At 32.9% G+C, this 14,378-nt stretch overlaps 1 protein-coding gene across 1 annotated transcript; it reads right to left on the bottom strand.

Moving 5' to 3' along the window:
- Window positions 1–3,193: 3,193 nt before the first annotated feature.
- Window positions 3,194–4,315, bottom strand: LOC143581599 (glutathione S-transferase-like). The gene is made up of 3 exons (XM_077064353.1): window positions 4,169–4,315; window positions 4,034–4,082; window positions 3,194–3,639 (listed from the first exon to the last, which is right to left on the bottom strand). Exons 1-3 carry the CDS (start codon window positions 4,313–4,315, stop codon window positions 3,194–3,196), a joined length of 642 nt encoding a protein of 213 aa, XP_076920468.1.
- Between the last annotated feature and the right edge of the window lie 10,063 nt (window positions 4,316–14,378).

Genomic DNA, 14,378 nt, shown 5'->3' with positions numbered 1-14,378 from the left:
CACGTAGACGTTCCTCAAACGCCTTAAGTCTTCCAATAGCATCTTCAAACATCAAACTATCGAGATCAACACTTTGCTCGATTGAGGCTACGAGTTGAAAGTACTTATCTGGAACCGCATCCAGTAACTTCTTCACCAAGACATCTTGCTCGAACACGTGACCTAGACTCGTTGCCTTTGAAACCATTTGTTATTTTTCCTACAAACTCATCAACAGTCTCGTTTTCTGCCAACTTGAGTTTCTCAAATTCACTTTTCAACGTTAGAAGTCGAGCCTTTTGAACTCGCTCGGCCCCAACATACCGTGCTTTTAAAGCCATCCATATATCTCGGGCATTGTTGTATTGAGAAATCTGAAGAAGAATATCACCATCCACCACTTGAAACAAAAACGATCTTGCCGTTTTATTCTTCTTCTCATCAATAACCGCACCCTCTTTCGGTTGGACAACATCCCATAGGTCTTGATCATCCAAGATCGCCTCCACCACAATCGCCCATGTGATGTAGTTAGTTCCATTCAGCTTTGGAACCTGTAGCGACATCCCCCCACTCGCTTTGGGTTGGATTACTGGTCTTTTTTCGTCACCTGACATTGATGTCGAACCTCTTTGCTTCACTTCGTTGGAACAAATACAAATAGCTCAGTCTGAACAACTTTTCAGAACCGGCCACATTTTCTCACAAAAACCCAGTTACGAATACCTCTTGAAACCGAAATTTTTGTCTACGAAACAAAACCCAAACCACCTGTTGACTTTTGTCTCCTTCAACAAAAATAAATACACTGTATTATCTTCTTTCTTTTAAATTCACTATAGCACTTGGTCAAGAACCAAACTTAAGTTTTTTTCTTCTTGAATATTTAACCCAGCCACAAAAGTCAACAATCCAAAAGAAAACATAAGTATGCTAGCTGTAACATGTGAACCCATATTCTCTATTTAATAGAAAATACAAGTCCCCGCCACAAGACTCGTTTCTCGTCTACTTCGTTCAATCAGAAAAGCAAACGCAGTGACAACAAATCAACAATCGAACCTTTTTTCTTGTTCAATCGCGAAGTAGAAATCGACAATGAGATCCCCGTGACGCGAAAAGATCGGCGACGACGACCCTATAAGCTTGGCCGTCGGTTACGGTATCTTCCCGGTGTGGCTTGGTCTCGAGGCGGGTGGCGGCAGTCTTCTTCCGTCAGCGGCTGTGTCTGACTCACACAACGGCGGTGGACTCTTCTAACGGCGGCGGCATCGATTATCGAGATCTTGAACTTGGCTCTGATACCAATTCAAGTACCAGATCGATAATCAAACACAAACACAAAGCAACGGAAGGTGGATGCGAGATTCACATGAAACATGATTTGCTAACCATTAAAGATGATACAAGTAAGCTTTTGATGAAGGTGACAAGGACCGATTATACAAGATTAGCCTCAAGATAGCAAGTCCCGGTAAATGAAATAGCATTGGAATGAAGAATTTTGCAGGTCGGGATCTTCAAAGTGTTGGACTGAAAGAAGACAAGCCGGTTACGAGTCAGATTCCAATTAAAGACTCAAGTTCCAAAATTCAAAGTCCAAAGAAGAGTGTTCAAGAAACTAAATGTATGGTCAAGAAAGTGATTCAAGCCCAAGGGGAGGCATCTAATGATCAAACGAAGCAAGTGTTACTTCAAGCTAGGTGGAGCCCAAAGAACATTGCAAGAGATCAAGAAAAGCCTCGGGAGAATCAATCTAAGGATGACAAGCGTGAAGTTTGAAGACCGGCCAATTTCGAGTAAGAAATTAGGGGGTGAGTTGGGTGAGTCGGATACAACAATTGGGGGGGGGGGGTGATTGTTGGCACAATTGTTGTTTAGCCCAAGTGTAAAGCCCAACCCAAGAATTGTTAGGGTTTTTATGTTTGGTAATGTATTGACTAGCAAGTTTGGTTAGTCTATATAAGCCGATATATGGTTAGACATTAGGATAAGAGAAGTTGGTGTAACCAAGTTAGGGTTCATCAAGAGTCAAACCGAGTTAGGGTTTGAGAGTTTGTAATCAGTTTTTTGAGTTATATTTTCTGATTAATATAAATGAGAGTTAGTCGTTTAATTCGTGTTGATTATCGATCTGGAACTTGAGAATAAAACTTTGGTTTCAGTCTTAGGGTTATGTTTAAAAGAAGTTTGATTTTCCTAAGAAGGCTAGGTAGGAGGGTATTTTAGTCTTAATACTTTAAAATCAAAACACACTTACTTTAATCTCAAAACCCACTTAAATTAATTTCAAAACACACTTACATAAAACCCACTTACATCTTCTACAACCACCACCACTCCACCGCCCATCGCCACCACAACCGTCACCCACCGCCACCACCTCGCCGGAAAAGTCCGAAAAAACACAATGGAAAACACTATGAAAAACACAATGGAAAAAAACACTATGAAAAAAAAAGACAATGATAAAAACACAATAAAAAACACAATTGTATGGCACAATGTAAAAAATACAATGGAAAAAAACACAATGAGAAAAAAAACACAATAATAAATACAATTGTATAACACAATTTTAGTAAAACACAATATGTAAAAAACCCACTAATTTTTTTTTAATTTTTATATAACAATATGGTACTCATATAAAAGATCAAAAGACATTTATTATTATGGTGAATTTGTTTTTCAATAAAAACGTCGTAAAAAAAGTTATTGACGTTTTAAAATGATGGAGGAATTTAGCATGTGCCTAGCATGTGGAGAAAGAAAGTCAACAAATGTGTTATTCCTTTTATGCCCTTCCCCTTATTTTCACACATCATTTCCACCTAAACTAATCTCAACCCTCTATCTTAAAAAGCAATGGACAAAATTACTTTCTATCCTTCCTATAAAAATTATACTTCCTATTATAACCTAACCCTTCAGTCTTAAATCATTAAAATTTAACTTAAGGGTCAAATTCAAATTAACTTATAAGATGTAGCAGTTACAGTGGTGAATCTACTCCTATATAATGGAATCCAATGAGCCAGTTTGATAGTAATTGATACAATGGATATCATAAATCACATTGTATAGTTGTATAGAACAAATTTATTGAATAAAGTTACTCTCGAACAGCGACAGCTATCCAAATACAACGACCTTCTAAACAGGCCCAAAGTTACAACAACCACAAACACGACTCTCAAACCAATTCTCACGCTTAATTTGGACGCATGACCGCGACCTTGGTCCAAGCAGGCCTGGAAAGAATATCCGAAACCCACGCGCTAACATGCGGCCGCGCGTCAAACAAACTCTTCACCTTCGTCCCCATCAACAGATACGTATTCGGTAAGTGGTGGAGATCCGCTAGCGTGAAGCTATCTCCGCCCAAATACTTGCTCTCCGCCAGCCGTTGTTCGTACACGTCAAGCACCGGCTCCAGCTTCTTCTCAAACTCAGCCACAACCGCCTCGTCGGTCGTCATTCCAAAAAGCGGCTTGAAAAACAGCTCCCAGCCCAGCTTCGAACTCGCTGGATCGAACTTCTGAGCCTCCACTTCCATCCACACTGTCTGTATTGCCGATTTCATCGGATCCTTAAATACCAGACTCGTCCCCTTATCTGCGAAAGCCTCGGCTACATACTTAGTAATCGCCCTTGATTCTGCAACAAAACGATTACAATTAGGGCCGTCCCGTGGGCCAGCGAAAACAAGTTAAGGTTTTAGGCCATTAAGCCTTCAAGTCTAAAAAAACATTATATATAGATATATTATAATGGTTATCATAAATTGAAAGTAATGTATTAGTGTTGCGATAGACGTGGTTGTTACCAAATGTAAGTTATGAGTTAAAAACTTATAGGCAGCATTATTTTTCTTAACAATTGTTATAAAAAGGCCACAAAAGCTCATTTCCGATTTAGGCGGTCTCCACATTCGCCGGCCCTAATTACAATAAATTACAATAAAATGGCAAGTAAACAGATAACAAGTTATGCCGCAGCTATAGTGATTAGTTAGAAATAGACTCAATAGTGATCTGTGATTGGTAATTACCGAATAACTTCAAATCACCATGCTCAAACACTGGAACTTGACCGAATGGCTGCACATATAAATGTTTGTATCAATTATCAGATATAGTGAAACTTAAAATGACTTCAAACTGATAGATGATATAAGTTATGATACGTTGAGTGAGAGGAAGTGAGGTGACTTGTTTTCCTTGTTGGCTAAACTGACAGGAACAAAGTCCACGTGGAGATCCTTCTCGTAGAGAGCAGCCAAAGCACGAAAGGTAGCCGGTGAACCGACGGTCCCGTGCAATATAAGAGCCATTGCAGAGCACCTGAAACAAGGGAGGGATGGTTAAGGTATGTGGTGAAACGGAGACTTATGCGGATAAGGTGGGCGAGTTTGGTATTTCATATTTAAGGCTATTTGTGTGGGGTTGTTGGTGGAGGGTCTTATGTTGAATAATAATAATTAATATGGCATGTGAAAGGAAAAAAAAGATACGATTGATGACTTTGGCTTGTCAAGGTTCGAGTCCTGATCTCATCTGGTTTTTACCGGCTCCTTGCTGTTGTGCCGTTTGACGGGCGTGAGGTCGGGTTTTATCCGGGGAATCCCTCAATAGGTGGACCGCTAGAGGCTCCGTCCGTCCGGACTCGTGACTGGCTCGGGCTATTTTAGCCAATGAGGGTCGCGTACGAAGTATCCGACGTTACTTAGTTATTCGTTTCAAAAAAGAAATTTATTTTTGTTGGTAGATGTGTGAATTTAGTTTTGCGTGCACACGTCAAAACACACCGATGATTAAGCCATAGATCGGGAATAAAATAGAGAAAGGAAATAAACACGAGGTGACGCGTGAGCTACGTGGGGTGGCACATGTCATCAACTACAATAGCATGGTCATATTATATTACGCCCACTTTCTAGACGTGAAACACCATTATATTATTATATATATATATATATATATAAAGGAGAGATATTTTGAGAACAATGTTAAATTTTAAAAACTTAAGAACTTAATTCTTAGCCACACATTTAATTAAATGGATTGAAATATATGGTTGAAATTAAATTTGACAAAAAAGTCAATGTAGGAGAGAGATTAAAGATGTAAGTTGTTACACTAATTTTTACGTCCGTTACACATGTGTAAAAAGCCGGCTCGGTGCGTAAAAAATTATGTATTTTTTTACGTGTATGTAACCTACATATATTACGCATGTGTAAAATAAATTCGAAAAAAAAAATCGTTACACTTAGTTCTTTCGAGTTCTTAAAACTCAAAGGGGTTCTTATTTGAAATCTCTCATATATATATATATATATGGGTGGGATCTAGAGAGAACTCCTCTTAAAGAGAGAACTAATAAAGAAATATTTTTAATTTAATTAAAAAAAATATTTTTAGTATTTTTTTTAATTATGAATAATGGCAAAAACAGAAATTTAAAAATATTTTTTTAATTAAATTAAAAATATTTCTTTATTAGTTCTCTAGTTCTCTTTTTAAGGAGTTCTCTCTTGATCCTCTCCCTATACATACATATATATATATATGGGAAGTATAGAATAAAAACCCATTTGAGTTGTGAAAACCCTATGTAACATTGTTTTTTTTTTGCACACGTAATATATGTTGTAACATTTAATACAAAACATCGGAACATAAAAAAAATTGTTGCTATTTTTAACATTTTTTTACTAATTTTTTATATGTTTTCAGGAGAGAGAAAATGTTATATTTATGTTTACATTTTTTATTAACTTTAATTGTGGACCACATGATTCAAATTTTAATTAAAAACATGTGATGAGAATGAGTTTTTAGAGTTTACACAACTCAAGTGGGTTTTTATTTTAACCTTACCCTATATATATATATATATATATATATATGGGATGGATCATGCGAGAAGTGATATTATAGCGAGAAGTGAATTTAAACCATTCATTACGCAAATCAATGGTTGTAGTTACACGATGGCATTTTTGTAAATAATTTGAAAGTTATATCAGATGTTTTATGTTGCAAAGGGCAGATTCGTCAATAGTGATTAGGATTATAAGTAGTAACGTATGTATCCTTGCTTTCACTCCCAAACTGTTGATATAAACTCTCACCTCGAAATTAGTCTCCCCTCTTTCAATTGATACACAAAATCGACTACTATAAAGTAGATTGATTGTGTTTGGTTGGGTATAAGAAGCAATAAGTCGTCCTTGATGTTTATCGGTATGGTTAGAGGCGGAATTGGGGTTTTACACAGATTGAAGGTATGTAGTATAATTTTTGGTGTTTTTTTAATTCCAGGTAACATATAAACTAACTTATGCATATAGATGGACTTAATTTAGCTTCAGTTCTTCGTATTGCCCTAAACCTACTAATTAGGTTTAATTATGTTGTTTTTGTTAAATATGGGGTTAATATGGGTGAAATAGAACCTGAAGAGATTGCCGACATTTGGTTCATGTGTAATTGTGTTGTATAGTGAGTAATAATTGTGTTAGCTGCTTAATTATTGAGGAACATTCTTCTTGTGTAAGGTTAGTAGTTGGTATTTATGTTTGAATGTAGGTATGTAGGTGTAAGTTTAAGTAGTTGGTATGCATGTTCAGTTGCACAGGTATGTAGGTATGTATGTAACTATGAAGGTATGTAGGATAGTATAATATTTAGTGTGTCTGATTTGTAATTGATAATCATTATAATGTATGTTATGCTGTCATGCTTTAGTACACTTGCAAAGTCTGTACATGCTTTAGTGAGTCGAGTATTTGTTTGAGCATGTACACTGATGAGTCCAGAATGTAGTTGTTATTAAATGTTGTAGATGTTGGTGGTTACACACAATAATTTAATACTTTAATGTTATATCTATTTGTAGGTCAATCTCTTTCACACTATCCGGTAGTAAGTTGAACCTTATGTTGACTTTTAGTGTTTATTGAGTACAGTGTATTGTAGCGTGGTGTTCTTGTCAAGCATTATTTGGGATTTTATCGAAGTGTCGGCCAATGAAGATTCAAAACAGAATCAAGTAATCGCGGTATGCCGTTTACTTTCTGATTTTTTTCCAATCAAGTTTAATATAATTAATCCACAACATTAAATAGATGCCTATATTTGGATCTGTCAGTAAGAGTATTCGATCAAAAAATTATGACTTTTTTTATTGGATTGATTTGTAAAGATGTAGCAACATAATGTTCACCACACACATCGAAACTATACTACACATACATATGGATTATATGTAGGATATCATGTTGTAGGTATTTTTAATAAAAAGAAAATGTTATATACATCTTTATTTTATTGTGTAAGTAGTAATTAATATTTACTATTTATGGCTTAAAGAGAACTTTAACATCTCAGTTGTTCTCATGTTTTATGAGTTTAAATAAGTAAATACATAACCCATGTTTTACCTACGTGGCTACATAGGTAGATTGTATAATCAATTCATGACTTTTTTTATATGAAAAACAAAATTGGGTTTTATAGTGGTGTAAACTCGTGTAGGGTGTGTAGGATGAGATTTTTTTCATTCACTGTGTAACGTGTGTAGGATAAGTTTTTATTTTACTGTGTAGGGTGTGTAGGATATCATTGTTAACAATTGAGATTGAATGTATAGGATGTGTAGGATAGATATGTTTACTTTGTATGATCCGTATATGTCAATTTCTGGGTAGGATAAGCATGTTTAATGTGTAGTGTATACTGAATAAATATGTTACCTCGATGGATATAGTATTTTGCTACATGTGTAGGGTGTGTAGGATAAGTTTTTTTTTTTTTTTGTTTTTTTGTTTTTTTGTTTTTGTAATGTAGGTTGTGTACGATAAGTTTTTTCACTATGTAGGGTGTCTAGGATATTATTGTTAACGATTTAATAATAGCCATTTTGTATTTAATATGAATATATTTTTCAATACAATATTCTAGTTGATCTTAGTTGTTATGATGATGTTTAAAATTGTGGATTTGTGGATAGGATCAATGAATCAATTTCAAAATTTTTAATTTGAATTATAAATAATTAAAAGAACATAAATAAATATAAAAAATATTTTGATTTGAAACTCCTAAAACAATTTAATAGTTACCAAAATAAAGCAATTGAAAATTTTACCAATATAACCCTTATATATAATTTAAAGGAAAATCAAAAGAAAATATATGATTGGTTGTAACTACTTCTCGCGCTTCTCGCACTAAGAATACTTCTGAAATGAACTTAATCCTATATATATATATATTAAAAAGAGGATTCCAACCCCCTCACAAAATTACTATTTATTTTACTATTTAATATTTTAATATTTTATTAATTATAGCATTAAATCACTAATCAAATTTTATAAATAAAAATCAATAGAAATGATGGTTTTTATTTTCCTTATTTTATTTTTTGTTTAAACTAATTAAAATATTTAACAAACTATATTTTTAAACAATAAACTTGAGCGAGTGTCAGCTTTACATGTTTTATTTGTCGGTTAAATGATTTTCTTAAATTTTGCTTTCATAGTGTTTATAGTCCGTCTTTACAATGACCGAAACTTTTTTCATGATTTAAAAATATCTCGTCGTCGCATGGTTTTATATTCGCGTTTCAACGTTTAATACCCCACCTTTAAAATATTTTTTGGCTTATTAATTATGTTTACGAATTTGTGTTGGTACCGCTGATACCAACCGAATTTGTGTTGGTTCGCAGTTCCAGCGTGCCGGTTTTTTGGTTCTACATATGATATAATTTGTTGTATTTTGTCATTAACGGATTTATTTCTTTTGTTTAATTTCGATGTCGTAACTTGATACGACTTCGCGTCGACTTGCAACGAGTTTATAGTTTATATAATTTGTTGTATTTTGACATTGACGGACTTTTTACTTATGTGTTTTTGTTCGAGTTAACAGTCCAGCGCGGGCCCAAATCCTAGTTACTATACATATAAAGAGAAATGTGAAACACCATTATACTATCAATAATATATATAAACGAACCCCCTAAAATCCTACGTGTCGCGATATGGTCACTCCCCCCCCTTATGGAAGCCACCAGATTGCTTGATTTTTAAATGGAGACCTCTCATTGATTTAACCCAAATTCATGGGTATGGGTCTTATCAAAACCAGATAGCTCTTAAACGGGTTATCGCATCTCATTAAGTTAAAAATTAATCTTACCAATTATTTGATATGAAAATCTTATAAAATAGGGATATACTAAAATTTAATATCCAATTCAAAAAGAAAAGGATATTATTTATAATTAATAAATAATTTTATAATAAAAACATAAGCGGGTCATGGGTAACCAAATCCAGATAGCTTTTAAACGGGTTATAACATATCATTTATTTATGAAACCCTTTCATCATCAAACACTAAGTATATAATTAACTTTCTTACAATAAAGAAAATTAAAATCCAAAAAATAAATATTAAAAAACGAAAAATGTAAAAAATCATTCTCTCAAGCCATCAGATTGATTTATTTGTAAATGAAAGTTTCTCACGCATTTGACCCGAATTCACAGGTAAAGGTCTCACCAAACCCAGATAACTCTTAAACGGGTTATAACATGATCTCATTATATTAAAAATTAATCTCATAAAATATTTGATATGAAAATCCTGTAAAATAGGGATATACTAAAAATTAATATCCTATTTTATTTAAAAAAGATATTATTTATAATTAAGAAACAATTTTATAATAAAGAAAATAAACGGGTAATGTGTATCACCAAACCCAGATAGCTTTTAAACCGGATTATAACATATCATTTATTTGTGAAACCATTTTATCATCAAACCTCAAGTATATTAATTATTAACTTTCTTACAATAAATAAAATTAAAATCCAAATATGCATATATAAATATTAAAAACGAATAATGTAAAACAGCCCCCATAATACGGGGGATAAAATCTAGTACTATATCTATAATATATATAAACAAAACCCCTAAAATCCTACGTGTCGCGATGTGGTCACTCCCTCCTTTTATGGAAGCCACCAGATTGCTTGATTTTTAAATGGAGACCTCTCATTGATCTAACCCAAATTAATGGGTATGCATCTTACCAAAACCAGATAGCTCTTAAACGGGTTATAACATCTCATTAAATTAAAAATTAATCTTACCAATTATTTGATATGAAAATCCTATAAAATAGGGATATACTAAAATTTAATGTCTATTTATAATTAATAAACAATTTTATATTAAAAAATATAAGCGGGTCATGGGTCACTAAATCCATATAGCTTTTAAACGGGTTATAACATATCATTTATTTATGAAACCCTTTAATCATCAAACCCTAAGTATATTATTAACTTTCTTACAATAAAGAAAATTAAAATCCAAAAACTAAATATTAAAAAACAAAAAATGTAAAATAACCATTCTTTCAAGCAATCAGATTGTAAATGAAGGCTTCTCAAGCATTTAACCCGAATTCACGGGTAAAGGTTTCACCAAACCTAGATAGCTTTTAAACGGGTTATAACATCTCATTATATTAGAAATTAATCTGATCAAATAGTTTATATGAAAATACTATAAAATAAGGATATATTAAAAATTAATATCCTATTTTATTTAAAAAAGATATTATTTATAATTAAAAAACAATTTTATAATAAAGAAAATAAACGGGTAATGGGTATCACCAAACCCAGATAGCTTTTAAACCGGATTATAACATATCATTTATTTGTGAAACCATTTTATCATCAAACCTCAAATATATTATTTATTAATTTTCTTACAATAAATACCAAATATACATATATAAATATTAAAAATGAATAATGTAAAACAACCACCGTAACATATGGGATAAAATCTAGTATAAATATACAGAGGTCAGTTAAAGAGAGAGATGAAATTGTGACACTAAACTTTGTTTACTTTTCAGTTAAAGAGAGAGATGAAATTGTGACACTAAACTTTGTTTACTTTTCAGTTAAATATTTTAGTTTATTTGCTAAACTTTTCAACTTTACACTTTAGGTCTCTAAATTTACATGGTTTTCATTTGTCTCTGGCATTTGTTTACCTTGCCACATACTATATTTTATTATTTATATAAGTTAACGATTATTTTACAATGTTTAACATGATATTAATTTTTAAATTTTTGATTATGTTATACATGTTTATGTTTATCTATATCAGTCGTTAAAATGGAGTTGTATTCGTAATAGAATATCTTTTTATGCATCATAATAAGTTATATAACAAGTGTTGGCACAACATTAATTCATATCGTAATGAGCTGAGCCGATACTGACCAAATTCTTTTAATATTTAGATCAAGTTTTTTTTGTCGAAGTGACTGTCGTTACGATGTGTCTATATATCCACAATCTAATATTCGGGCCCGTGATCAACTTTCCCATCCAACGTGCGTGGCTAGCATGGTAGTTACATTTAAGGAAGAGGGACGTCAAAGGCGTAAGAGTGTTAAGGCAAGGGCATACGGCAGAGGCGAGGTGTGGGGACAAGTTTATTTCTAACTAACTATCCACTCACATTTTTTATTAAATATAGTTTACGTTCTTTGTTAAATCATTGCGTGCTTTTGAAGGATCAGTTAGTGAGGGTCCCCATACTACGTGACAATGACTTAATGGACCGTTATTCACCTTTTAGTTAAATCATTACACGTGTTTAAAGGATCAATAGTTCAATTTATAAAATTTGTAAAGAGCAGCTGGCTAAATAAGTGTAAAGTTTTAATAAATGGACTAATGATTCTCATCAAAAGTCATATTTTCTTATTTATTTCTTACTCTTTTTGTAGCAGAAAAAACAAAATCATATAAACTATTTAAGCGTGGTGAGTGTAATTGTGTAATTATGGATGCGGACATGTTCGTATGAGGTGTGGGGTCAATCAATCATCGAATCTTCAGATTTATAACAAGTTGCATTTATGTTTTAAACCCTTGTGTTATGATAGGAAGATAATGAGAACTCGGTTGGTAAAGTCAGCTCTTTTATGTATGTAGAGTGAAAGAAATGTGTGTTTACCATCGACAATGCGGTGGACTTCGGTTGGTATGGCTTAGGTACCATATTAAGAACATGGATTACCATCTTAAAACTTAAGGAGTTGTTTGCATAATTATTATATATATTACAATTGTAAACTTTTGTTGCTTTAACCTTTTGTACATGGTGTTATTTGAGTTGTAACATGGGTTATCAACTTCCTTTCTACATGATGCTATTTGACTTGCAACTTAGCCTTTCTTTAATTTTTAGGTTTTTCATTATTTTTTCCTTTGTAAGCCACTCGGTATATTATATTGCATGTGTAGTTCGTCTTCTGGTTCAATAGAATGAAATGTTGGTTAAAACTTAGAATTTTAAGGTCTCAAGTTCGAAAACTAACTTACGAGGGTTTTTTCACAATGGTGGGTTTCCTCCTTGATGGTGTTCTTAAGTGAGTCAGACCTGGAACGTCAAAGTCAGTATGGACGGTTGACATCCCATCTCAAAAAGTCTAACTCGAATATTGGGCGTGATTCCAAATATTATTAAAAAAAAGCAACTTAAGCATGCATCAAGGTTTGTACCTTGGCCTTTAGTGGGTCGAATCTATTTTCATTTTTTTTAACTTCAATACCTTTATATCCTTTAGAATTTAACCCCAACACTTTTCACTTTCAACTTTGATACCATATGCTTTTCAACGTTTACAAATTTTTCATTTTACGTGTTTGTCTAAACTTTGCGGGTTAACACGTTGCAATGTAGTAGTTCAATGTTTTTACACCTATATTTTTCCCGTTTAACGGCCCCATCACAATGTGCGGGTCCTTCATCAACTTAGTTACTGTTTTCTATGTTTTACGTTTTCCGTGCACGGTTCAACATGTTTACGTCTATTTTTCATTCGGCCTTATTTTTTTTTGTGTTTTTTAGAGTTTTCCGGTGTTGATGGTCGTTGAAGGTGGTGTGACATGGGTGCTATTTGGCAGAATTTTACGCCCCCGCCGCAACGCGGGGCTTAATACTAGTTTAATATAACTTGAGAGTTGTCATGTAAAAAGTTTTATGATGGAAGTAAAGTGCAAAACAAAGTTTCACAAAAAGTGGGAGACCCACAGAATAAAAAATAAAGAATTAAGTCCAGGCCCATGGGTTCTAAACAATTAAACACAATGTACAACTGGGCTAGACATAAGTTTTGTTTTAATACGAATCACATCTAACTAAAGTGAAACAAAGTTTAAAAAGGGAAAAAGAAAGAAATGCTAACCCAAGGGGTAGAATCTGGATCCCCTAGGTTGTAAACATCTAATCAACTGGGCTAGATACGAGTTTTCTTTAGGTGCGAAACACGTTTAGAGCATGTTTGGGATTGAGTTTGAAAAATGCTTATTGATTTATTGGTATTTTCAAAAAGCAAATAAGTTAAAATGTGTTTGGCAATCACAAAAGTCAAAGCAGTTTTAATAAAGGCTCAAATCCTGACTTTTCAAAATGGTTTTTTAAAAAAGACAATTAGCCAATAAATATTTTTCAAACCCAATCTTTTGAGAAAAAAAAAGTATTCCAGAATTCAGAACTCTCCTTTTAACATGTTATTATGCATCTTATACTTTCTTTCAATCAACCTTTGAGATTCTTGAAATATTGACACTTATTTTGAAACTATGACAAAATCAATATCCATTTGAAAAACAAAAATTAAGTATTTAAATACTTCACTTTTTATTTCAATGGTTTTTGAATGACATGTTTTCTTGGATTTGATTACCTTAAAACTTCATTAAGGTGTTCTTATTTTTCTTTTTTGAAGAACATATATTATATATTACCATAATACTAGCGAGAAGCTAGCCTTGGAGAGAAAAATAAACATTAGGCTATGGGTTATACACTAACCCCCAACATAAGTTAAGATGATATGACATTTTAAATATGCATTAAACTTCTCACTAGTGTTAAGTTTGTTAAAAAAGCCCATGGATTATGCTTTTAACGGGTTAAAAGGAACAATGTGTATCAATTACTAATTGATTTGTTATTAATTATGGATTAAATAATTTCCTTTGGGTGAGATTGAGGGAAAGAGAGAAAAACGATAGATGTGGTGCTTATGTGGAGTTAAGAGGAGTTAGAGTATACCTCATGGCCTTACAAAAGCATCAACGGGTTTGTTAACCAACCCGTCCATTTAATGCTACTTATGGAGTTTCTATTCGCAAACCACAAAGGTATACATAATGGAATCAGCAATCAAGCCACTCCTGATCATTACAATGAAACACTAACTAATCAAAGCCAATTTAAAAAATTAGAGATGTTAATGTTAAATAATCGTTATATGAGAGGTCAGCT

This window comes from Bidens hawaiensis, unplaced genomic scaffold (genome assembly GCF_021521415.1).
Source record: "Bidens hawaiensis isolate Kalapana, Puna unplaced genomic scaffold, B.hawaiensis_p1.1 tig00031109_1, whole genome shotgun sequence".
NCBI lineage: Eukaryota > Viridiplantae > Streptophyta > Magnoliopsida > Asterales > Asteraceae > Bidens > Bidens hawaiensis.
Note: the sequence above shows the minus strand (reverse complement) of the source record. Positions and strands in the feature narration are given on the sequence as shown.

Excerpts from the sequence above, each read along its gene's own strand:
- LOC143581599 (XM_077064353.1), bottom strand. The coding sequence starts at position 4,315 with ATGGCTCTTATATTGCACGGGACCGTCGGTTCACCGGCTACCTTTCGT. Across the intron at positions 4,083-4,168 it reads CTCACTTCCTCTCACTCAAC|CCATTCGGTCAAGTTCCAGT; the intron begins GTATCATAACTT and ends TTATATGTGCAG. Across the intron at positions 3,640-4,033 it reads TGGTGATTTGAAGTTATTCG|AATCAAGGGCGATTACTAAG; the intron begins GTAATTACCAAT and ends GTTTTGTTGCAG.